Below are 26,786 nucleotides of genomic sequence, written 5' to 3'. Positions count from 1 at the left end.
TGCCCATGTTAGAAATATTACTGGAGAGAAGCAGACCCTGATGTCAGAAATCAAATGCAAAAAACTTATGTACTTTAGTCACATGAGGCACAGAGATGGAAATAATCCTGAGAAAGTCATTATGGAAGAAATGGTGGAGGATCATGAGATGGATGGATGGTGTGCAGCAGATTACCTACTGAGTGCTCGAAGTTAGCCTTCATGAACTATCACTTTAGATAATTCTGATATGTTGTCACTTTCTGTCATATTCAGACATAAATAAATGTATTTTCTTAGTTTACTTTAAGAACTTGCTAACATGTGACCTCATTACAGCTCTCATCTATGTATTCGCCTGAGAGTTGTGAGAGGCTGCTCAGTGGTGTTGATTAGCTAAATGCAGATTCGTTAATTAATGGTTCAATCACACTTGCTTCTTGAACTCTCTCTTCTGCGTGTTACTGAATACCAAACTTCTTCACTATGATTCAGAATTAGCAAAATCAAGATGTTTATAACATTAAGAATGTTTTTCCAAACTATAGTCTGATAAGGTGTTCAAATATTTTATATCACTTGATCGCACTGACAAGAACAGATAGTTAATATTTGATTGAGCAAGTTTAAAAAGGAACAGACTAATTTATTTTATAAATTTAGCTTGTCTGATAGATTTGCCCTCAAAAAAGCTAACAGGGTTTCATAAAAAAAAAACACAGTAGAGGTTAGAGTCTTAGTTTAAAATGGTATTTTAAAAAGGGAACAAGCTTCTAGACAAAATACAGAACTATGCTCATTAATATTCATGTATATTTTTGTACAAAGTTAGGCACTAGACCAGAGGTGGGAAAACTACGGCCACATCCAGCTCTTCAGACATTTTAATCCGGCCCTCAAGTTCCCGCCAGGAAGCGGGGTTTAGGACTTGCCCCTCTTCGGTGCTCCAGCCGGGGAGCTGGGTCGGGGGCTTGTCCCGCTCCGCGCGGCTCCCAAAAGCAGCAGCATGTCCCCCGGCAGGCTCCTATGCATAGGGGCAGGCAGGGGGCTTCGCACACTGCCCCTGCCCCAAGCACCGCTCCCACAGCTCACATTGGCCAGGAACCACCGGCAATCAGAGCTGCAGGGGCGGTGCCTGCAGATGGGGCAGCACGCAGAGCCACCTGGCTGGGCCTCTGCATAGGAGCCGGAGAAAGGACATGCTGCTGCTTCTGGGAGCTGCTTGAGGTAAGCGCTGCCCGGAGCCTGCACCCCTGACCCACTTCTACACTCCAACCTCCTGCCACAGCCCTAATCCCCCTCCCACCCTCCAAACCCCTCGTTCCCAGTCCGCAGCACCCCCAACCCCTCATACCCAGCCCCACCACAGAGCCCATACACCCAGCCGGAGCCCTCACCCCTTGCCCCAGCCCAGAGCCCCCTCCCACACCATGAACTCCTCATTTCTGGCCCCACCCCAGAGACCGCACCCCCAGCCAGAGCCCTCACCCCTCCCGCACCCCAACCCCCAATTTTGTGAGCATTCATTGCCCACCATACAATTTCCATATCCAGATTTGTCCACCCCTGCACTAGACCAAATCCATCCCTGCTGCAGCTAATGAATTCAGCCCAATTACTCTGATCTGCAAACAGCACAAGTAACCCACACAATTCACAGTTAAATAAGATCCATCTTAACAATTATAAAGTTAAGCTGTACTTAAAATTTAAAATAAAGCACAGAGATTGACCTGAGTGTCAATGTTATTGCTCTACATAGCCACGTGGGAAACCAAAGTTCAATTCTGGGACTATCGCAAGTGCCAGGAATGCTATGCATGTATTATGCTCAACTCTATCGATCTGCTGATCAATCAAAATCAAAGATCCTTGGGGGAGTTTCTGGCTTGGAGACTATCAGATGTGGAGGATGTGACAAATATGGCAAATTCCTGCAATATACTTGGGAGACCAGATCACATTGTATTTAGTGTATGAATTGTTTATGTATCATTGTGGGCCAGGGAATATATGCACTCCATAGGGGAGGGTTACCACAGCTTCTCTAGGAAGTGAAAACAGTAAGAGATGATTAAGGCAAATCACCCAGGTTATAGAACCTCCAGAGATGTACCACCTCCCAGAAAGGCTCACATATTCTGGTTCAAACTGGACTATCCAGTAACCAACTAACAAAGAAAGGACTTTTGGCTAAATAGCCTGAGCTTAAAATGACTCGGGGCCTTTGTTCTGGTTTCTGATCTAAAGACTGCCATGAACTTGTAATCACAGGGAAAACGCAGTTGTGGAGTTTGAAGGACTGATACCTACCAGTGCCCTATGCTGGATCTGGGGATGTATTCTGGGGTGTACTTCTGAGCATGTGTGTAGATTCTTTTATTGTTTTATATGCTTTCTCTATAAAGCTTTTACCTTAAGAATAAATATGCTTACTTAGAAGGAGCTGTGTGGTAACTTATAACTGCTGGTGACATGCTGATCACAGCCCTTGGAGAGAAAGCAAAACACAGGCGCTGACTTTTAGGCAGACTGGATTGCTGGGAATATCACAGTATAAGGCAGGAAACTGCACAGCCTTAAAAGACCAGTTCAGAAGCAAGTGAATGTGATGAGGTTCCCAAGGTGTAACCTATAACTGGGTTACTGCTGAGCCATCTGTCCCACCAACCTCAGCTCCCTCTCACACTGTGATGCTCTTGTTAAGCCACAAACCTCTGTCAGGTACTGAATTTACACAGACACCCAAAGGCAGGGACACACCCAATTGCATTGCATAAATGCTTTTCCCAGCCACTCATGAATCAACTATAGAAAGGCTCCAGCCAATTCCCCCCATCTCCCCAGTCCTGAACCCCAGAACTGTACCGCCTTGCACTTGTATCAGTGTAAGTTAATTAAATTAACCATTTCTATAAAGGAAAGTGGACGTGCACCACCCTTTGTAACCTAAGCATATTTCCCAAGCACTTCAACCAAAACACACTGTTTTAGGTAAAATATAAAACATATTTATTAACTACAGAAAGACAGATTTTAAGTGAAGTAGTAAGCGTAGAGATCAAAGCTGGTAACCTAAGAAATAAAAAAAAAATTGCAGTCTAAATTCTATAAACTAAACAGGATTTGAATCAAGCAGTGTTTCACCCTGATAGATAGTACAAGCAGGTTACAGTTCTTCAATACACAGGCAGGAACTCTCCTCCAGCCCAGAATCACCTTCCTCCATTCAATCTTTGTCCTCCAGATGTGTTTCCAGGTGTTGAGTTGTGGAGGGAGAGAGGCCAAGTGATGTCGTCACTTCCCCTCTTTTATAGTTTCTTCCAGCTTGCTGGAAAGATCCTTTGCTATGACACATGTCAAGCAGTCTTCATTGCCTATGTGTTATCTGTGAGAAGTCTCCATTGTATACAGTTCCTGGGATAATCCTTAGGAGCGTGGATTCCCTTTAATGGGCCATCAGCATGTCTAGCTCCTCCACAGTTGCATCTGAAAGGTTGGTTGTGGGTGTTCCCAACCTCACAACATACTATTTAGCAGCAGCCAAGCTACATACTTGTTACCATAAGTAGAACACAGAAAAAAGTTTTGACGATAGACAACAGGTATACAATTTTTAGAGCATATTCTTGTCTGGAGTTTTACTTGAAGCAAGGAATGGGTCAAGAAGTTATCAAAGGTTTAAAAAAAAAAGTTAGTAAATCAGAACTACCCAGAATTTCCCTTACATGTGTAGTTCTCATTCTAGATTACAATAATCCCTGCCCTCCAGAATAAATAAAAAATAACCTCACTTTATTAAATACAAGTATTTGGGCATGGAAAACTGCCAAACATGGACAGTACTGTACCTCTCAATTTGGGAAAGAAAACCCCAATTTACTTCCCAACATATTGAATATTTTCTCTATAAGGAATTTCAAAAAGGTATCGCACAATGGATAATTATTTCCCTTGATAGTTCCTCAGAGAAGTAGACTCTCAGGATTCTAATCTCAAACCTCTAGAGAAAGACTGGCCAGGAACACCCAAACCTAAAGAGTTTAGAAAAGCTGCAAATCCCACCTCCCATCCTTCCCTGTCCTCAACCCCACCTAAACAAAACATTTCAGTCATGCACTGCAAATTGTACAACTCATTAGTGCCCTCAACTGTCAGTTCCTTTTGCTGAAGAAAAACATTCACAATGCAGAACTCTAAAGACAACCTCAAAAGAGAGCTCCTGATCGGACTTGGGCAACAGAGAGAATTCTGCAAGATTATATCTTCAAAGAAACAGAACTACAAAGCAAGTAGTTTTTCCGCCTTTAAAGATATCATCACAAGCATCTGAGTTGGGGAGAGTAGAGTAGCTCAAGAGATGCCCCATCTAATAAGGAAAGCATCACACACAGTTGAAAATACAAGCTATTCTAAACAAGCAACCAGAGTTTTTTTTAAATAAAGGTTGAGAGGAGTCTGACGCCTCCAAATATGATGCACTAAATAGAACTTCAAGGATGTATGTCTCCAGAACTAAAAACTTGGAGAAGTTAAACAGGGAACACTAAGAGAAACAAAGACTCCAAGGGAATGGGAAAGAGTTTGGACCTCTCTGCTCTCGAAGGCAGGTCATGGCAAGTCTGAGACATCAAATCGGGGCTTCACCCCTAAATACATGCAATTTGACTTTGGGAATGTAGGTAGGTCCATGGGAGGCATGTAGCTACCAGCAACTGTCATGATTAAAATATCTGAGGTTTCCAGTAAAACCTACCCTCCCTTTGATAAGGCTCATATTATCTAAGTCAAATTACTAGAAGATTGAAACAGACAGTAAAGTTCAAGGAATGGGTGTCAAGAAGTATTTGGACTACCTATAGTTTGTCAGACTGGGACCTGCAGCCAGCAAACCACACTTGTTTTGCTCATTTATGGAGTGAGCCAGGAGAACTAGTGAAGGGATGGGGAGGGAATATGTGAGACGGGATATCGCAAAGAGCAGAGAGGGAATTCTAGGATGTTCGCTAGATGAGGCAGTATAAAGAAAAACTGGTAACTCCACTTCCTCCTGTGGTTGGATGATTATTTCAAACAATTGTGCCAGCAAATGACTGGTGCCAAATTCGTCAGGACTAATTAATGACTGAGCCTTAAACAACATCAAAAGCTACAAGGACATTACTTAGTCCCTGACAATCCACTGAAGCACTAGTTTGGGTCACAAGGTGCATTTCAAAGGGGGGGGGGGGGAATTCTTTTCAGACCTGCAAAATTCTCTAATATAGACAAGATCTTTGTCATGTGGTAACACCCTTCTTTCTCTCATTTATCCTGCAGGAGCTCCTCCAGCTAGTGCTGCTGCTCAGTGTCCTGTTACTACAATATCATTTCTTCTGAGCCACTGCTGGGTTCCCTCCTGGTCATCACCAGGTATCAGACTAATTCAAGAGTGGAACTTCACACCCAAGAGTCTCATGGCACTAGCACCAAAAAGCCCAATGGTTTCTCCATTTCAAAGAGATACTTGCGAGATTGTTCTTAGTAAGCAGATTATGATCCCATCCTTTCCTAAAAGTTCAAGTGAAGTTTACAATCAGTTATCCTGGATACTGACTGCATCCAATATGAAAAGTGAACAATAACTGACAACTCTGAACTGAACATGGTGGAATCAGAAATAATTGCATTGCAAAAGATCTTAATATGACTTCTTGCATCAAGGATTTCCAGAAACTGCTTTATTTACACTGAAACTAGCACTGACAGTTTGGGGAATCTATGTAAATTTATGAATTCCATGTGAGTTAATGAACCCTATTGCTGACTATGACCTTCTGTGTGGATTAAAATCTTCTACATATGGCAGAAAATAGACAATGTCTAAGAAACTGAAACAGGAACATCAAGGACTATCAACAATTGAAAAGCCTTGCCGTAGCAGAACAACGGAGGCTACCAACCAAGACTACTGACTGGTTAATGCTTTATTAGATGAAATAACCATCTATGCCAGAAGCCTGTAAGAGGGAAAGGGGAGCTAACTCTTGTACATTTCTGTGAGGAAACTGTGTACAGTTAAGACATTCTTTTGCAAAGCCTGCATGTCCCTTGCTTTAGCTGTCAAGTAGTCTGATGAGTTAAATCATAAACTAGACACTAGAGCACTCAAGAGGATGATGCTCTGGGGAGGGCATGCTTACACTATTGGGAGACTTGGGGGTCTTGTGATCTTAACTAGGCACTGATCTTGTGGCTTAGGTCAACTGGGCCCCACATCCTAAGAATGGGTACTAGGCAGGAGTCTGTAACCCCAGGAGAGTGTCTGTCTTGTAGTCTAGCCTCAGATGCTACTCAGACTCATGAGGCATGAAGCACACAGGATCCTAAGCTTGGTTCCAAGACAGCAGTCTGGTGTCAGATGACAAGGAAGAACTCAGCCAGGGCTGTAACTTTCCTTCATTCTTCTTGAAAAACAAGAGCTTTGATTCAAGAACATCACACTAAGGTCTTTTGCAATGCAGTTACAGTACCCCTGATTGCAGCATGTTTAGTTTATATTGCACAGCCAACTGAACAGGTATAAAAATAATTCACTAGTCTGGTCTAAAGTCCATCTAATACACAGTTAACACAAGTCTTCATGCACAGTAACATGCCATTATTAGTCTCCAATATTAGCTAAAACTATTCTATTTACATGAACTACTCATTCAGAGTAAGTGCTAAATTCTAAACACCAACACCCAGAGTAATATTTTTAGCCTATTACACTAGCATTCTGGACAACAAAACACTAGAATCATATCAACGTTGTGCTTTGCAGTATTCCTATTATTTACCATTGAAGCCAAATTATTGACCACGGAACATGTAGGCTGATCTGAGCTCTTTGTTCTTTGCCTGCACCAGTTAAGCAAAGGGTACTATTTTACTAAATCCACCAGCATTGCTCTTTTTATGAGCAGTATTTTGGACTCTAAAGTTTAGAACTAAGTACTTGGAATTAAGCAGTTCCTCAACTTTCAAGCTGATCAAATAAGATCTCTTATAAAAGTGTATCTGTATTTCAACATGATGAGCTGTAGATCCACTTTCAGAACTCAATTTCTGCTTTGTCTGTCAGCCTATGCAACCTGTCAGAGCAGCATGAAAAGGGAGAATGCAAGAAAGAGAGCGAGCATATTAAGGTAGATAACTAAGCATGCTATAGTTGGAAATTGTTATTGATGTATGCAACTGACGCATCATCATCATGCACTATCAAAAGACTACGATACTATACTTGTGCAGTACACAATTTAAAATCCTTTTACGTTCATTCCTAAATGCCCAGATGAAAAGCTACATTAATATGGAGTTAAGGTTAAGAGTATATATTACGATTTAGGATAAAAATATTAAAGAATATGTTGCAATTATCCCAAATTATATAACTGAATCATATAACTGCTTGTTGTCCCATAATGGATTAAACTGATTTTTAAAAATATTAAAACTTTTCTCCCATGGTTTCCCTATGGGGCAGAATTAAGATTGCTTGAGTGTGGATTTTCACATCCCTGAGCAATGTAGTTTTACTGATACAAGTCTGTAGTGAAGACCTTGCCTGAGAAAATTTTGCTTATTATCTTTAGAAACACAAAGTTTATTTCTCCAATCTTTTAAAACCTTTAGTTTTCAATTTGTTTACTTTTCATTTAACAACACTTTGTAGATGGGAGCTTCAGGGGAGGTACCTGGAGGCGCGGCAAGGGCAGCGCACGCAGAGCCCTGCACCCCCCTTCCCCCGGGGCAACAGCGCTTCCTGGAGCGGCGCAGCGTGGAGCCAGGACAGGCATGCGGGAAGCCTGCCCTGGCCCCGGTGCACGCCACTGCCACCCCAGAGCTGCTTTAGGTAAGCAGCACCGGGCCGGAGCCTGAACCCCTCCTGCACCCCACCCCCAACTCCCTGACCTAAGCCCCCTGCCTGCGCTCGCACCACTCCTGCACCCCAACCCCCTGCCCTGAGCCCCTTACCGCACCCCTCCTGCACCCCAACCCCCTGCCCTGAGCCCGCTACCGCATCCCTCCTGCACCCCAACTCCCTGCCCTGAGCCCCCTGCTGCACCCTGCACCCCTGTGCATTCCAACCCCCTGCCCTGAGCCCCTTCCCGCAGTCCGCACACCTCCTGCACCCCTGCCCTGAGCCCCTTCATACACCCCACACCCCTCCTCTGCCCCAATCCCTTGCCTGAGCCCCTCCTGCACACCACACACCCTCCCACACCCTGCACTCCCTCCCGCACCCCAACCCCCTACCCCGGCCCTGCATACAATTTCCCCACCCAGATGTGGCCCTCAGCCCAAAAACTTTGCCCACCCCTGCTGTAGATACTCAACTTCACCATTCACCCCTGAGAGAAAAGTTTAAAAAAAAATAAGATGACATTTTAAAACCACAGGAGTTGGGAGAGGGACTTAGGATCCGGTGCATTAGCTAAAGTTACTATATATTTTAAAAATGTATTAGATTGCCATTAATAGTACCCTTTTAACCTATCAAAGGTAGGGATACAACCAGAAGTAAATTTATAAGGATGGTTTAGGACTTGTCTACACTATAAAATTAGGTCAATTACTACTTTGTTTCATCCAAGGTGAAACCTGAGATATTAAAAAATGCAGGTTTTATTTGAATTCCTGAATGCCAGCAAGCAAGGTCAAGAGAAGATACATCTTTGGGAAGTAGAAAGCAAAGTTTACAATGGTTTTTTCTTTACGTGATTCATTTTCCCATTCAGTGTCTGAGTTATAATTGAGGGAGGAAGGGAGTGAGGTTATGGAAAGACTATTCAACTCCTGACAACACCCAGGTCAGTCCTGCTTCTTGAACACCTTTCCTGATATCCAGCTGTCACAGGTTTAAAACTTAACACAGCAAAAATGAACTCATTTTTCCTCCCAAACACTCTTTTCTTTCTCCCCTCTCTAACATCCACTGTCCTCCTTGTGCAATGGAATGGCAACTTATCCATTCCTTGTGGGCCCCCATTCTCTCTCTTCAGTAAGTCAATCACTAAATCTTGCCAGTTTTTCCTCATTAGGTTATGAAAATTGGTCCTCTTATGCAATCAATCCAGTTTTCTCTACTCCCCTTACAAAAACCCTTCACCCATATATAATGGTGTGCTATTTGCATAGTGTGGGCAACAGAGCCCAGAGCATCTCATGTCTTTAAGAGGTCTCAGACATTGAAGAAGGGGGAGGCATGATAGATCTCTGAAAAACTCTGCACATGAGTGTCTTAAGGAAAGAGCAGCAAGTGTCCATCACCATTCACTTTGTTCTGCTGGAAAGTAGAGCTGTATCATCATCTCCAGCTATGTCAAGTCATTTCATTCACAGCTGTCAATCATGACAACACTAACTACCTAATTCCTATTTCATGGTTTTTCAGTGCGTTTTGCAACTACTAAGTTCTACAAATTCATTTTATTTTGATGTGTTGCTTTTTCTTTTTAATTACACAAACTATAGTGACAAAATTTCAGGTTCTGCTTCAGGCTAAGAAACCAACAGTAGTGCTCCACACTTACCATGCTAAGTCAACTAATATACTTTGTGCAGCAACACAAGAAATTTACTAAGATAAAGTACATGGCATTGCACATTCAACACCTCAGAAGACAAGCAGCACAAGCCACTGAGTATGTGAGTGAGTTGTGCAGTCTGAATTCATTCCCAGCTCTTCTGTAACTTGTGGTATGACATTAGACAAGTCTAGGGTTGCCAGGTGTCCAGTTTTTTACCAAAACGCCCGCTTGAAATGGGACCCTGACGGCTCTAGTCAGCACTGCTGACCCGGCCGTTAAAAGTCCAGTCAGTGGTGCAGCAGGGCTAAGGTAGACTCCCTGCTTGCCCTGGCACCGCACAGCTCCCAGAAGTGACCAGCATGCCCCTCTGGCCCCTAGGTCCAGGTGCCATCAGGGAAGTTCCCCATACTGCCCCCACCCTGAGCGCCACTCCCCGCAGGTACTATTGTCTGGAAACCACAGCCAATGTGAGCTGCAGGTAGGGTGACCAGATGCCCCGATTTTATAGGGACAGTCCCAATATTCGGGGCTTTGTCTTCTAAAGACGTCTATTACCCCCACCCTGTCCTGATTTTTCATACTTGCTGTCTGGTCACCCTAGCTGCAGGGGCGGCACCTGCAGCGTACATTGTAAAGAGCCGCCTGGCCGTGCCTCCGCCTAGGGGCCGGACATGCTGGCCACTTCCGGGAGCGGCGAGGAGAGGCAGGGCAGGGCAGGCAGGGAGCGCCACCCGGCCAGAGCCCGCACCCCAAACCCCCTGCCCCAGGTCGGAACCCCCTCCTGCACCCTAACTCCCTCTCAGACGCTGCACCCCGCATGCCCACCCACATCCCAACCCCCTACCCCAGGTCGGAACCCTCTCCCATACCCAAACGGGCTCCCAGAGCCTGCAACCCAACCTCCTGCCCCAGCCCTGAGCCCTGTCCCGGAGCCCACACCCCAACCCAGAGCTCCCTGCTGCACCCTGAACCCCTCATTTCTGGCCCTACCCCAGAGCCCACACCCACAGCTGGAGACCTCACCCCTCCCACATCCCAACCGCCTCCCCCAGCCCAGTGAAAGTGAGTGAGGGTGGGGGAGGACAAGCAACAGAGGGAGAGAGGCTGGAGTGGAGAGTGGGACCTGGGAGGGGAGGGGTGTTCAGTTTTGTGCAATTAGGAAGTTGGCAACCCTAGGCAAGTCACAACGTGGATAAAAATCAATGATTTTTTGAAAAAATAAAATTATTTTTTATTTAAATTGGATTTTTTAATTATTTAAATTACAATATGTTTTTCTTTTCTAAATAAACCTGTTTAAAATGATATCTGAATTTAATACAAAATATGGTATGGCCTAAACTTCTTACAATGTGTTAAAACATTTTTACAAGACTATGATAAATTTTCTACAAAGTATTCCTTGTAAGGTATCATTTGAAAACTCATGATTTGCTATCATCATTGTTTTAGTAAAATATGTGGCAACATTGTATGTCCACTTATAAGATACTACTGTATAACATTACTGAGACATGTTCCAAGTTTAGAAAAGCAGGAACAAACCAGTTCCTAAAAGGCAAAAGGCAAACTGATGCCTCTGCCAGGGGTCAACAAAATCAAATGAATTATCACCTGGTTAAGAGGCCATTCTTTGCCAGGAAAAAGGGGGTGTGAAAGAAATCTACATTTTGGCAAAGAAACAGCTGGATGTTCCTATACCCCCAGACCTTCTGTCTCCTGAACCTCATCTCAAAAAGTATAAATAATGGAGAACAGATGCCCCAAATCATCTCTCCCTTCATCTCTACTCATGGCATGGACAACACCTGAAGGACAAAGGAAACATCACTGGACTGGGGAGGGATCCTGGCAGAAAGGAATTCAGCCAGTAAGACTGCTAGAACATGTACTGAGAGATTTTTGCTTTGAATGCACTTAGCTTGTTAGATTAGGCGTTAGTTGAGTTTTACCTTTTATTTCTTTGTAACCAATTCTGACTTATATGCCTCTTTATTTGTAATAACTTAAAATCTATCTTCTTATATTTAGTAAACTTGTTTCATTGTTTTATCTAAACCAGTGTGCTTGGACTGAAGTGTTTGGGAAACTCCATTTATAACAACAGGATTTATGCATATCATTTTCTATTAAAAAAATGATAGTCTTTATAGGCACTTGTATTGTCCAGGAGAGGGCTCAGCAGTACACAACACACATTTCTGGGGGAAGTCTGGGTCTGGAAATTTGCAGGTGTTCCTTTGCAGTGTAATTCAAGGGTGGCTGGCTGTAGCACCCTTGCAGTATAGCTGGGAGTAATTTGCATGCTGAAGCGATAGTGAGATCAGGCCCGGAGTGGTCACTGTCCCAGCACCTCAGATTGGAGAACTGAGGGAACACAGCTGTTCAAACCCTGGGGATTCTCACACCCAGATGATAAGAGTCCCAAGCCCCTTTCCCCCAACTTCCTTAGGGGATGCCTCCCACAAAAATCTGTTCCAACTCCTGTTTACCCTTGAACCATCTTTCTTCTGTAATGAGTATGGGCACAGACCGCCTGTTGCTGGTCTGAGATAGAAAACATTCCTTCTGCAGTACGCAGGATATAAATCCCACATCACCCAAGGCACATGTAAGGCTAGGGTTTCCACCTACCTGGACCTGCCATTTCCCTTTGCACCATCCACTTTGTTCAGTGGAGTTCCCCTTCCCCCTCCTCACACGTCCTTAAGGAGACCCCTCCTTCTGTAGCTAGACAAGAGGACTATACATCTAGTTGCAATGAGTACATTCTCTCTATGAAGATATTTTACTTAGTTTTGTCCATAAATCAGTCACTCCAGCCCCTTAGTCATTTTGGTTGCTCTTCAAATTACCTTTGATCATCTGCTGACATCTCTAGTACTGAGGTACCTTAAAACTGTACAACACAATCCTGTTGTGGACTCACTGACCAGTACCATACAGAAAGGGTTAACAATCACCTCCATGCTCCATGAAGTGAAGCTTCTGTAAATGCAGCCCAGAAGTGATACTGGCATTTCTGGCATCATATTACTGTCCACTATCACCTTTAAGTCCTTTTCATCATCACCTCTTTCCAGTTCCTCTCTCTCATGTCCAGTGTAGTTTTTGGATCATTTCTCACACAGATGTATTAGCTACCATTGTTCCAAGTTCAATCTCATTTTTATTTCCTGCCAACATTTCTAACATTTTAATGGCTTTAGGTACAAGTCCCTTATAATCCTTCCAACACCCATTTACAGTATATGAGCAATATCCCCATTTTACAAATGGAAAAACTGAAGGTGTGCAATCAACTTTTAAGTTTAAGACAGAAAAATTATACTTTGGGGGAGGGGGAAACCAATTCTTATAAGTAACTCCAAGGATTACTATAATAGAGATGTTTTCAGTTTACATGATGTGTTTCACAGAGCTGTCATTTTATAGCCATTTTAACTATTATTTCTTATTGTTTTCAAAGATCTTTCACGCAGTAACAAGGATGAGAAGAGTCATAAAAAAGGAAAATGTAATTGTAAAATCACCAAAATTATCAGGGGATCTCAGGGTCACCTGGAGTACCTGGAACTCCTTTAAATTCTCTTTTTGAAGTTAACTAGACTTTATGCTGAAGGCTACAGCAGTCAGCTTTGGAGCTGGAATCAGATTTCCTGACTCCCAGTCCTGTATTTGGACCAGTCCTCTGTCTCTCAACTATTAGTCTAGCCTCAGTATTATACCCTATTAACTTAGGCCATGTCTACTACCATTTATGTTGGCAAAACTTATACCGCTCCACTCAGGGGTGTGAACAAAACACCATTACCCCGCAAGACACAAGTTTTGCCACCGTAACTGGCAGTGTGCACAGCTCTATGTCAGTAGGAGAGCTTCTCCCACTGATGTCTGCACAAAGCAGCTACACGAAAGATCTTATAGTGGCGCAGCTGCATTGGTGTCACTGTAAGCTCTGTAGTGTAGACGTAGCCTTAATGTGTCTTGCAAATTTAGATTACTCTAACAAGCAATTTACCTGTACCAGGAGATCACAGAGGAATGTGTTTAAACTGAACCCAATACTGACTGCCCTCTGCAGCACTGCACTGGACAGAACTCTAACCACTGTTCACAATCATTCCTTTGTATAGCAATAATGAAATTTAAATGATAATAAATTTGTATTTTTAACATCCTTTTGCTTTTCCAAAACTCCACTTGACTATACTGATGGAAGTCTACATAGATTTAGTCTTTGGAAAGATAAGAACTTACAAGTGTCTTTAAAAACTAAATATGTACAGAGCATCTCTGTAAATGCACCCTTACACACACTCATAAGGAGTACATAATAGTTCTGTTTAAAAAAAAACACTGAACACTATCCTATGTTTCTATAGGTCTGACTGATTTGAATGAGAGGTGTTTGGAATTATTATATTCTCCAGTAAATATACATGCTGGGTGAAGTACAGATCAACATTTGATTTTTTTAAAACCTTAAGATATAGTTAAGTTTTAATCGCAAAATTGCAATAGAATTAAATGAGACAAGCAAGGAATTGTAACAGCTGGATAGGGCACTACCATCCGACCTGTGCAGCATCATAGGAAGGAAAGCAGCACATCTCATTCTGGGCCTAGCCAGCAGCTACTATGAAGTCATACACATCTAATAATTACCAGACTTATTAAAAACTATAGTAAAGTTCTACATAGTAGAGACTGAAAAAGTCGAAGCAAGCACAACTGGTCATTCTTTTGGATTTTAAAAATAATTTTGATGAACTCTGGAGGTGACAATGCTTCAGGTAGCACACAATACCCCTAGAGGATTTTCCATATTTAAAAACCTCACACAGTAGTCATACTGATTTACCTCACTAGGACAACAAGAAAACCTAACTTTTTAGCACCACCTCACTCAATTTTTACTAGACTGTGCTATTAAGTGTATCACAAAATGCATAAGGGACACTAACCACCACCAAATTACTGAGCAGCTAACAAATTGCACAGCCTTAACAATTCTGGGGTTGGGGATGAAAACATTTATTCAAAAACAAAATAAGATATTTGAAGCACCACTTGAGAGAGACCTCCACTAAGAACACACTGGGCTAGCATCAATATACTCAGAATACGCTTTAATTTGGTTTATTTGTGTGGAAGGCCATTGTTTGTTAGTTTTGTCTATTTTTGCTAAAATACTCAGGGCCTGCTTGGGGCCCTAAACATAAGTGCTTAATTAGCACATTTATGAGCTATATGAAGCCCAGATGTACCAGTCAGTGGAGTTGCACCTGCATCTCCCCACCACCACCTCCACACAAAGTCATGTTTGGTAAATACATTTTTTGAAAGCTGGACTTTGTACTTTAGTATCTCAGTGGCCCTTTCTCCCTGCAGAAGATGGGCACCAGCAATTTTCCTCCCCATTCTCCACCCAGTAACTTTACTGTTTCACTTGAAGTCACTTTAGTACAAAGTTTACAAAACTTTTTCAAGAGTTAGGTTCTTTAGCCTATTTTTTCCTTTGCCTCACCATCCTTCATGACTTCAAGTGAAACAGTAAAGTTACTGGGTGGAGAATGGGGAGGAAAATTGCTGGTGCCCATCTTCTGCAGGGAGAAAGGGCCACTGAGATACACACACACACTTTACCACCAAGGCTACCACAGGTTATCCTCAAGCCCTTACCCCAAACCCTGACTCTCCCTTCTACCACCACACACATGCCCAAGGGATGTCCCCAATCTCCCCCAACACACACGCTCCCCACTTTCACACCAGGGCTTCCCCCCACAATCAAACCCCACCTTCACCCCAGGACTATCCTCTCCCTTCTTCCCTCCCACTGCCCCACAACCTTCATACCCTGTCTCTCTCCCTCTCACTGCCCCCCCCACAACCAACCGCACCTTCACACCCCGCTTGTCCTACCCCCCCCCCCACACACACACAGGGAGTCATGGCCAGCTCCCCCTTCACACCCGGGCTCGCCCTACAACTGCCCCTTCCCCCCAAGCCGCGCTCCCCAGTGTATGTGTGTGTGTTGGGGGGGTTTCTGGGCATTCCCACTGGCAGGGGGCGCGGCAGCCAGCCCCGCTGTCACCGCCAACCCCTGCCCCCAGGGGCCACAGACAACCACAGCCTCCCCCGCCCCCCGGCGCGAAGCTGCACGGTCGAGATGGTGCCCCAGGAGCCTGCGGCCGGGCATCAGGGGAACGGGGGACACACGCAGGGACTTACAGCACCGCTGCCGCCCCCGGCTCCCAATCGCCCCAAGGGAGCCGGGGAACCGAGCCAGGAGCCCCCGCCGCGCACCAGCGCCGCCTCCCCTCTTACCCGTCCTTGCGCCGCGCTTTGTAGACGTGCCCGTAGGTGCCTCTCCCCACTTTGCAGCCCTCGTACTCGAACAGATCCTCCACCCGCTCGCGCTCGGCCGCCAGCTTGGATTTGAACTCGTAGTCCATGGCTCACCCATGGGGGAGGGGGGCGCGGCGGGATCAGCGCCCCCAGCGCCGGGAACCCCCTCCCTGCACCATTTCCTCGTTTGGGGTTGCGGTGTGGTTTTTTGTTTTTTTGTGTTTGTTTGTGTTTTGTTTTTTTTGGTCCCCTCCGCCGCCACCCGCTTCAACAGGGGCGGCTCGCAGCGTCGCGCAGGGCATTCTGGGACTGGTAGTGCAGCTGACGGCTGGGGTCCAAGGGCCCCCGTCGGCAGGCAGCAGTGTGCGAACTACATTTCCCAGCATGCCCCGTAACACCCAGTCCTTGTCAGCGCCTGCGCTCTGCGCTCCCTGGGCTGCTGAGCGTTTCAGCGGGCGCTGGGAAGTTGCTGACTCTTCACTTTGCCTGGCTGAAGGGGGAGCAGCGGCTGCATAGGGTGGGGGGGTCGCAGGGAGACCGTGCGCCATACCTGCGCCGCAGCTGCCGCCTCAACCCTTCGGCTATGGGGGGAGGGGAGGGACGCTGGTGCTGCCTGGAACTTGTTTATTTCCTGAGCTGCCACTCAAACGGTGGCCCCGCCCTCCCCCTCACTGTTCTTCCCGATTGGCCAAGGCTAATCCCGCCCATTCGCTGCTGGGCCACGGCCGTAGGCGGGAGTGTCTGTCCTGCTTGTCAGTCAGCGGCCCTGGCACGCGCTGTTGGGGCGGAGCTGTCCATGGACAGAGCGGTCGGGGGCCGGGGCAGCGCGGAGCAGGAGCTGCAGTCTGTTGCGTTGCCGCCCACGGCTCGGCCTCGTGCCCCGCAGGGTGGCGTTGCCTGGAGGATCGGTGACGGCTCGGAGCGGCCGGAGAGGGGGTGGAGCTGGGGGTTCCAGCTGTCCCTCCCCCGAGGGGTCAGAGGCGGAGAGAGCTGCCCCTCCTTGGGTACAGCCTCCCCCACGTGCCGCTTCGCAGCACAGCGAGGGGATCTGTCACCCTCGGCCCCCAATAAGGTGCGGGCAGAAGAGGGTAGCGCTTTGGTTTCCTTCCCTATCGGGCAAGAGATCTGACGGTGTCCACTTAAATCCTGCATTGCGCTAGGGCACAACCATGGCTTCAGGGAGTGTTGCAAAACCAAAGGCTTGCCCAGAAGTCGTTGCACAAAGGTGAACCTATATTGCCGGCCAGCCCATGGCGGTGGGAGTGAGAGACACCATGCGCACGCCTGATTCACTATCGCCCTGACAACATCCCCAGGAGGCTACTACACTGTAAGAGGAAACATCTAGTCATAAATCAGTCTTAACCATGATTATCAAGAGAAGGGTTACATCCTTCTGTCCTAGGCTTGGTGTACATTTAAGTTGCGTGGGAATAGTACTTCAGTTAGGGGTGTGAAAAAAATACACCCCTGATAGCCATAGCTATGCTGACAAAAACCCCAGTGTAGGCACAACTATGTTGACAGAAGATGGCGTCTGTCGAAATAACCAGTGTCATTCAGGGACGCAGTGTTCCTACAACAAATCTGTTGTTATAGGCTGCATCTACACAACAGAGCTATGCTAGCATAGTTATACCTAGGGCCCTACCAAATTCTTGTCCATGAAAAATCCATCACCGACAATTCAATCTGGTCTTTTGTGTGCTTTTACCCTATACAATAAAGATTTCACAGGGGAGACAAGTGTTTCTCAAACTGAGAGTCCTGACCCAAAAGCCGGTTGCACGGGATTGCAAGGTTATTGTAGGAGGGTCATGGTATTGCCATTCTTACTTCTGAACTGCCTTCAAAGCTGGGTAGCTAGACAGCGGTGGCTGCTGGCTGGGTACCCAGCTCTGAAGCCAGCAGCACAGAAGTAAGGGTAGCAATACCATACCATGCCATCCTTACTTTTGCACTGCTGCTGGCAGTGGCATTGCCTTCTGAGCTGGGCTTCTGGATAGCAGCTGCTGCTCTCTGGCCACCAAGCTCGGACGGCAATGCCACGGCCAGCGACAGCGCAGAAGTTCATGATCCCCCTACAATAACCCTGTGACCCCACTCCCACTATCCCTTTTTGCATCAGGATACCTACAATAACAACACCATGAAATTTCAGATTTAAATATCTGAAATTAAGAAATTTATTATTTTTTAAATCCTATGACCATGAAATTGACCAAAATGCACCGTGAATTTGGTAGGGCACTAGTTATACCGATATAGGCTCTATAAGGTAGACATATTCTCAATTCCCAATTCTATTTTGAAATTGATATTTACTATAAATTTATCATTTCAGGCTGAAACTAGGGATGGTTTGAAATGTTCTGAACTGGGTTTTATCCTAGGTTTTAGGTTGAATCTGGGTCCAACAGCACCACCATGTCTCAAGCTGTTCTCAGAAGATTAGTGGTATATGGCCACATATAGCCATGTTTTTTAAAAGGAGACCCCATTTTGGCTTTATTTTTTAACTGAAAATCAGTGCCATAAGGACTTTGCTCTGTCAACAATGTCAACCTCTATCATCAATTCTCCCATTATGCATGGAAAAAACTCCCCATCAAATCCATAAAACTACCTCCTTATCCTCAACTCACTTCTGCCATGACACCTACAAACACTGACAGTTAGGTGACGTTGGCTAGGCATGGCCAGTGGTAAATTCAAACTATTGGCTAATATGCAAAACATGCTTGTTTTACTTTTACCTTATCATCCCAGAAATATCCTTTGTTCAATTATTCTACTTGTTGCTGCTTATTATAAACAAAGACTGAGTTCACTGGTCAGGGACAGATTTCTTATTACTCATGTAGCAAGAGATGGACCCGAGTCTTGATGTGGGCTTTTTGGTGTTTTTGTAATGTCAATTAATTCTAAACAATGTGAAAACGTAACTTCATACCCAGGCCAATATCAGTCCTAAATATATTGGGCCTACAAAGGAATCCTCAAACAGACATCATGAAGACTAAGTGTTGAAATTCTAGAGAGTAAATTACTTCGAGATCTCAAATATTTTAAATACTTTATTAATTTTTGAAATGTTGTTCTGCTTATTTTCAAGCTTCTTTCCCTTGTTTGGAGGCCTCCATGACTTAGTGTTTGGGGCTAAGGTAAGTAGAAGAAATTTGACTTAATTGGAACCTCTAAATCAAATTTTGTATAGTGGTTAGTGTTTGGATTCAAATCCTGCATCTGATTGGTATGGCCGGGAAATCATAATGGGCTATAAAAGTCATGACAAGAAGCTTGTATCTGAAGTGGCAAAGGGTGACCATAATTATTTTAACGTGATAATTTTTTTTTTAGAAAGGTAGGTGAGTCAGCTTTCCTTCTGCCATAGCTCCAAGTACTTGTGAATCAGAATTATCTGATAGCCTGCCTTCTCACTCTGCAAGCTTCTCTAATGGTGGATGCTATCCTAAGCAGGGATTTATTTGCAGATACTGGTAAATGAAAATCCATAAGGCCTGATCTTGAGCTGCTACATTGCTATTTAGCCCAATGAGAGGTATCAATCCAATGTTAACCAATATAATTAAATAAAATTACATACTTCAGAAGTGTTAATAAAAATAAAACCACTGCAGAGTTATCCTCTGTGGTCAAAATAATGCTTCAGTGTTTCCCATTTCTCACATTTTTCCCCCATCCTAAACTTCTGTCATTTTCCTAACTAAGCAACTGCAACTTCTCCACCATAATTTATCTCCCATCTGAAATCCCAGCTGTCTTTTTTATCATCTTTGTTTCCCTTTCCAAACACTCCCCACCTCCTCCTGCCTCCACTTTTCTCTGACAGTATTTCACCAGTTTCTTCTGAGAAAAATTGACAAAAATGCAACAAGACCTTCACCTTTTTCTCACCTTTCCTTCCCCTCCTACAACTAATTTTTCCCTGTCACTGATACAGAAGTTTGTCTGCTTGTATCCTCTAGCATCTTCATTGACCCCATCCCACCTCCTGCTTTATCCTTCTCCTTAACCTCTCACTCCTCCCCAGTTCTCTCTCCTCATAATACAAGCATGCTTCAGTCTCTCCCATCTTAAATCATCCCACCCTTGACCCACTTTTCTCTCCAACTGACATCCCTCTCTCTTTTATCTGTTGCCTCATTAAATGTACTGTCTATAATAGCTGTCTGGAATTTCTCTCCAAATCCATCCTAGACCCTTTCCAATCTAGCCTCTACCCCTTGCACTCCAATGAAATGCCTCACTAAAGCTTTTAAACTCAGAACCAGTACTCCACCTTCACTCACCTCAACATGTCAGCTGTCTTTGACACCACTGATGGTACTCTTTTGATTTCTTATTCTCCCTTGGCTTCCATGACTCAGTCCTCGCCAGGTCCTCCTCCTGCATCTCTATTCTCTTCTTCAGCATGTTGTTCAGAAGATCCTCTTGACTCCCCACTCCAACATTCTGGGGGCGGGGGGGCGGGGAGAAGGCTTCACTATGGATCCCCTTCTCTTTTCCCTCTATACCTTATGTCTGCATAAACTAATCTGCAAATACAAATTCAACTCATCGCTATGCTGAGAGCGCACAGATCCACTTATTTTCTATACCTGTCTCTTTCTATCCAAACTGAAGCCTCGGCCTGTCTCTGACATTTCCTTGTGCATACGCAGCCATTAGGTTATATTCAGCATGGCCAAAACAGATCTCCTAATCGTCCAATCCCTCTTTTCTCAGGGAATGTACAACACCTCCATCCTCCCGGTCTCTCAGACCCAGAATATTCAACTTTGCATTCTTTCTAAATCCTTACATCATGGTTGTGTCAATCTAGGTCAAATCTTATGCAGAAAAAATTCTAAAATACTATCTTTCCTATCCACCCACACAACTGAAACTTTCATTATCTCATTATTAAGAACCTCATTATCTCAGGCTATATCTACACTACAGCAGCTACAGTGGCACAGCCATGGGTGGCGTGTGCACCCCCCATTCAGGGAGGCTAGGCCCCTGCCCTGCCACTTCCATCCAAGGCCCCTCCTCCCCTTCCTACCCCTCCCCTCTGCTCTCACCAGTCAGCCTGCTAGCGCAGCCCCACACCCCAGCTGGCACCCAGACCAGCCCTGAACCTGCACTGGCCCACTGGCACTAAGAGCAGTCCGGAGGAGCCCCACAGGGCTGTGGCAGGGAGTATTAGTGGAGGTTTCAGGAGGCTTAGGCCCCCCCCCATTATCTGCCGTCCATGGACACAGCTGCACTGATGCAGCTGTGCTGCTGTAGCGCTTTTGATGAAGACGTTCTAAGTCGACAGAAGAGAGCTCTCCCGTAGGCTTAATAACTCCTGCCTCCATGAGAGGAGGTAGCTATGTTGGTGGGAGAAGCTCCCCTGATGACATAGCGCTTTCCACACCGGCGTTTAGGTTGATATAACTTACATCACTCATGGATGTTATTCACACCCCTGAGTGATGTAAATTAGACCGAAGTAATTTGCAGTGTAAACATAGCCTTAGTTACCACAATGTCCTTTTCTCTGGCCTTGACAAATGAGGGCTTGCCTTAGCTATATCCATTCCAGATGCTGCTGCAAAGATCACTTCCCTAGCTTGTCACCCCTCTTTGCATCACTACACTGGTTCCCCTTTCCCTATTGCATCAAAGAAACTATTCATTTTCAAGGCCCTCCTTGTATCTTAACTTCCTTCCATTCCCTTCAGGGAAAGAATTGATCGTATCTGAAACCCTGTGAAAGGAGGAATGATTTAAAATCTTTAATGTTGGAACAGAAATAAAATCACACCTTTGAAATACCGGTAATTAAATAGATGAGGCTAGAACCAGACAAGACTCAAACTTTTAAAGTGTAAGAGTTTTTAAAAGGTGAATTAAAATGTCTAAGAAAGCCAAGAACCTGTTTAAGACTCCAAATCATTAAGAAGCTACGTGAAGACCTACTATATTTACTTGCAAATTTTTAAACAAAAAAATCAGTTCTTTACTTAGCTGCCAAGACCTAAGATCTGGGTGCATTGTTTTCCTGCAACAAAATCTTAAAGCAAGTGATCTCCTGGACTCTTGAAGAGCCAGTATCTTTACCTCAGGTCCTGGCAGGTAAAAAGGCTCAGTTAATAACACTACATTTGAAATTTGTGAGCCTAATATAGATGTATTCTGTTGAACTTGGATCATAAATCAATTTTTAAAAGCATTTCAGATCACCTACTGGTAGTCTTAAGTAAAGCTGTAACTTTGAGTAGTGCCCTACATGTAACAGGGCTGCTCTCTCAGGCAATAGCTCTACAATTGATGGAAAAGGCATTAACATTCCAGAGCTGGCTCAGTCTTTCTCTGGACCTTCACCTCTGTTCACTCATTTTACAAATGTAGTCTACAGATTAAAAGGGACGCTCACCAGGCAGTTTGGCCCAACATGTTTTGAGAGGAAACTGTTACAAAACTTAGTATTAATAAAAGTGTTTTCATTAGAGTTTTAATTTAAATTAAAGCAGTTTTTTTTAATTTAAGCCATTCCTTGGCAGCATTGTGGTGGTGCATTAGAATCAATAAATGAAGCCAATTAGAAATAGAAATGAAACTGCCTAGTTTTTTTCATTGTCCAAACTGAGTAAGATACAGAAAGAAAAGAAGTGAAAAGTAAGTGATATTTTAAATTTGTTTTAATAACCTGGGGTATAAGTAACAGGTAAGGAAATGTATGTTAACTCACTTTAAATGTGAGTGTCCTAATGCCTAAGAACTCAAGGAGAAGCACCAAAAAAAAAAAGGGAAGTGGCCATGATAACTGTTGTACTATGATGATGCTGGCTGTCCTACCTGATACTAAGCTGAGTTTTTATATAACTGTGGTAAGCCTGTGAATTCCTATTGCTCTCCTGCTTCTACCAACCTCTAGCCCAGGGGTCAGCAACCTTTCAGAAGTGGTGTGCCGAGCAGGGCCGGCTTTAGGCCAATTCAACCAATTCCCCCGAATCGGGCCCCGCGCCTAAGAGGGCCCCGCACACAAGCCCTGACAGTGCGCTGTACCGGGGTGGCCCAGCTTCCCCAGGGGGCAATTTAAAGGGCCTGGGGCTCCCAGCAGGGACTGGAGCCTCAGGCCCTTTAAATTGCCACCAGAGCCCCACTGCTAGAGCTCTGGGGGCTATTTAAAAAGTCTGGGGCTCCCCTTGCTTCTACTGCCCCAGCCCTTTAAATAGCCCCTGGAACCCCACTGCTTTGCCAAGGCTCCGTGGCTATTTAAAGGGCCGGGGCAGAAGCAGGGGAGCCCCAGGCCCTTTAAATAGCCCCCGGGCTGCTGCTGCTGCTACCCTGGTGGGGAGGAGGAGGAGGCACTTACCGTACAGGGTGGGTGGTACCCCTGTACCGCACCCCTGCCTGCACCCAGCGCCGCACTCCCTGCCCTGCCTGCAGCCAGCCCCAGCCCGCACCAGCCCTGCACCTCCTGCCCTGTCTCCAGACAACCCCTGCACGCCCTGCCTGAAGCCAGCCAGTCCCGCACTCCTCTGTGTCCAGCGCTGCCAACCCCTTGCCACACCCCCCTGCAGCCCTACCTGAAGCCAGTCAGCCCACCCCACACACCCCTGCCTCCAGCCAGCCCCACACCCCTTGCCCTGCTTGCAGCCAGACCCTACCTCCAGTCAGCCCCTGCCCTGCCTCCAGCCAGCCCCATGTCCACTGCTGCCCTGCAGTTCCCAGGGCAGTAACCCTGCTTCAATGAGGGGGGGCAGGGAGCAGCTGGGACCCACACATGGGCACACCCTAGGGTGTCCAGAGAGCAAATGTGAAAAATTGGAACAGGGGTGGGGGGTAACAGGAGCCTATATAAGAAAAAGAACCCCAAATCGGGACTGTCCCTATGACATCTGGACACCCTAGCACACCCCCAGGGAGTGGCAGGGATCCACACACATGAAACGGAGCTCAGTTCTAGTTCAGGCTCATCTTTTTAAAAAAGAACTTTAGGTCTGGTTAACGTACATCTGTATTTTCCCAGACATGTCCAGCTTTTTGGTTCTTAAATCGCCATCCGGGAGGAATTTTTTAAAATACGGACGTATGGTAACCCTATTGGTACAAAAAATACATACTGTGGCACATCCCTTAAAGCAGAACTTTTTACAGGGAACCGGTTGCTAAGAAATGAAAGGCTTTTTTTTACATGTTTTTTTTTTTTTAGTCATCCCTGCCGGGGCCCCGCCAAAAATGTTCGAATTGGGCCCCGCACTTCCTAAAGCCGGCCCTGGTGCCGAGTCTTCATTTATTCACTCTAATTTAAGGTTTTGTGTGCCAGTAAAACATTTTAACATTTTTAGAAGGTGTCTTTCTAAAAGTCTATAACATATAACTAAACTATTGTTGTATGTAAAGTAAATAAGGTTTTTAAAACATTTAAAAAGCTTAATTTAAAATGCAGAGCCCCCCAGACTGGTGGCCAGGACCCAGGCAGAGTGAGTGCCACTGAAAATCAGCTTTTGTGCCGCCTTCAGCACGCATGCCATGGGTTACCTACCCTTGCTGTAGCCTTACCATATGAGGCTAAGTGTTCCTGGGATTAACGCAGCCCTGGGGCCAATAAGGATGATTTTCAGAAGTTCAATTCCCACTTGGTGCAAAAAAAAAAAAACACAACAAAACCCCTCCTCCTCCAACTCCTGATGTGGGGGTATGAGTTAGCATTTTCTGCTCTCCCATAAAAATGGAAATATTTAGAGGAGTTCATCTTAGCTTGTCTGACTGGAGACAAGTTGATGAGGGCAGGGAAAAAGAAGAAAAGTTATCCATTTGGATAAATACAGATAGGTTTGGGCAGCTAGAGATGAGCCGCAGTGGACCCTCTTTGTTCCCCTTTACTCCTAGAGCGGAAGCTGCACAAGCAGTTTTACACAAGATGGAGAATCTCTGAGTGACAGCCAATGGGAATGGAAGGAAGACTATTGAAGAATTGCCTTGCCTGGGGCAATATTATTTCCAATGCTTTTTCATGCTAGGAATATACTAGTAATACACAGCTCTTAGAAGTTTCTCAGTTTTACTAAATTGGTATTTTCTCTATGCTTTCTGTCTCAACTGGGTCTATTTCCATGTTTTCTAAGTCAGTTAGAAGTGAAATGGCTTTAATATTTTTAAAATACTGTTCTTTTCTTTTTCCTTCTGTTAATGTATAAAGGTGGCCTAAATGTCACACAAAACCACCAGAACATTTTTTCTTCTTATTTCTTACCTCAGGAATTAATTTAGATCAGGAATGCCAAATTGGCCGACTCCAAGAATATTTGTTATACACTCTAACATCTTAACTGGAGATGCAAAGATGTTGCTTTGGAATAAATAATTCATTTTTAACAAAGTGTTAAGTCACAGAAGCTAAACTCAGAAAGTATTAAACAGTCTTACTATAAACCCCTTTCTTTCTCAATTGCTCAGCTTTCATTCTCTGGTGATTTCACTAATTCTTTACTCATCATAGTTTTCCAAGGCAGACAAGGCATGTATTTCTAAGGTGAAGACCAAAGCTGCCTTTTAAACATTTTTAGATCTTGTTTATGCAACATGAGGGGAAAGGACATAAGCCAAATCATTCCCCTTTGCAGGTTGCCTTTAGAATAAGCTAACTTTTTCTTTGCAGTTTGCTCTAACTTCCTTCCTTCCCTTATTGTCTAGATAAATTTCTCAAATGTTATACTCTGTTTCTATATAATTATCAGGGAAGAGCAAAAAGTTCTTATCTCTTCTTTAACCTTCCTTAACCCACAGTCTCCCACAAATGGAGGCTGCATCATCTCTGTTGCATCACTCTTAGCTGGCTGATCCCTAACTGGAGCATTCATTTGCCTATTAGGTTCAGCAAGGGAGCAGTTTCTCTTCCGACTCTTAAAGGGCCAGAAGCAGCCTTTTTCCAGCAACTTTGCTAAACCTGACAGGGCATTGCATTGGTTATATAAAATACTTATTTTAAAAGTTTACTTCAGTTAGACTCAAAATGAGGCTGCCTTTCCTGAAGAGTAGAAAAAGATTAATCTCTTGCAGTTTAAAGAAGATGGCATATATGATGGAAATCACAGAGGAGGAAGAGACCTCATAGGAGGAGGAGTTCATAAGAGGTCTCTGCAGGTGTATGTCTTCAAATAGAAGTGCTGCTAAAGCACACAGAGATTCACTTAAGAAACAAAATCATATAAACACATTGGAAATTTTTGCTGGGAGGTATAATAAATATATCTGGGGTCTTCAAGGGTGCTTGCCTGAAAGTTTCAGGAGTCTCTGCAATGAGGTGGGGCATCATAGCATAGGTTTTTCAAGAGATTTTTTAATCTATTCCAGGTCCAGCACTTCAAAGCTTGGCAGTTCATAGCCCTGGTGGCACCTCTGGGCTTGCTGTGTCTGTTAAAATAGTAAAAAATTGCTTGAGCCCTATCCTCTAATTGCTTGAGCATCGTCACCTCCTTCATTACAAATTAAACACTGCCCATACTTACATCAGCTTCAAAATCTGAAAGGGGAGTAAAGCAGAAAAAAATTCACTTCTGTAGCATCTTCCATCCAAGGGTCTCTCTATGTCCCTTACAGCCATTAACTAATTTAACCTCAAAATACCCTTGTGATGTAGAAAAGTATATTAGAGCCTCATTTTATAGGTATGGAAAGTGAAGCACAGAATTTAAGTGACTTGCCAAGGATCTTACAATGAGAGTGCACACTAGGAATGGAACCCAGGAGTCTTGACTTCTGCTCCCATGATCTAGCCACTGGCCTACATTGGCTTTTAATTCACCTATTGTTCTCAGTATCATAATCAAAATAGAAACTTTGTGCTGTTTTTCTGGGGAATGATCCAGTACTCTGGCCTGAACATAGGAGGTTCTGCCT

General features: G+C 44.6%; 1 protein-coding gene and 1 long non-coding RNA gene across 6 annotated transcripts in view; one reads left to right on the top strand and one right to left on the bottom strand.

The window, feature by feature from the left end:
* Window positions 1–16,363, bottom strand: part of CDK19 (cyclin dependent kinase 19) — a 208,481-nt gene extending 192,118 nt beyond the window's left edge. The window contains exon 1 of one of the 3 annotated variants that reach the window (XM_039529100.1): window positions 15,867–16,363. In XM_039529100.1, coding sequence (XP_039385034.1) covers window positions 15,867–15,994 — 128 coding nt within the window. In that variant the 5' untranslated portion in view covers window positions 15,995–16,363. The remainder of the gene's footprint in view (window positions 1–15,866) is intronic. The other 2 variants (XM_039529102.1, XM_039529104.1) reach the window with 2 other exon arrangements.
* Window positions 16,364–16,715: 352 nt separating this feature from the next.
* The window catches only part of LOC120401005, a 26,491-nt gene continuing 16,420 nt past the window's right edge, over window positions 16,716–26,786 (top strand). For 2 of the 3 annotated variants that reach the window (XR_005596223.1, XR_005596222.1), the window contains exons 1-2: window positions 16,716–17,217; window positions 19,003–19,051. This is a non-coding gene — a long non-coding RNA (uncharacterized LOC120401005). Of the gene's footprint in view, window positions 17,218–19,002; window positions 19,052–21,619; window positions 21,716–26,786 lie in introns of all 3 variants that reach the window. The other variant, XR_005596221.1, reaches the window with a different exon arrangement.

This window comes from Mauremys reevesii, linkage group 3 (genome assembly GCF_016161935.1).
Source record: "Mauremys reevesii isolate NIE-2019 linkage group 3, ASM1616193v1, whole genome shotgun sequence".
In the NCBI taxonomy this organism is placed as follows: Eukaryota; Metazoa; Chordata; order Testudines; family Geoemydidae; genus Mauremys; species Mauremys reevesii.
This window is presented reverse-complemented; position numbering and strand designations above follow the sequence as displayed.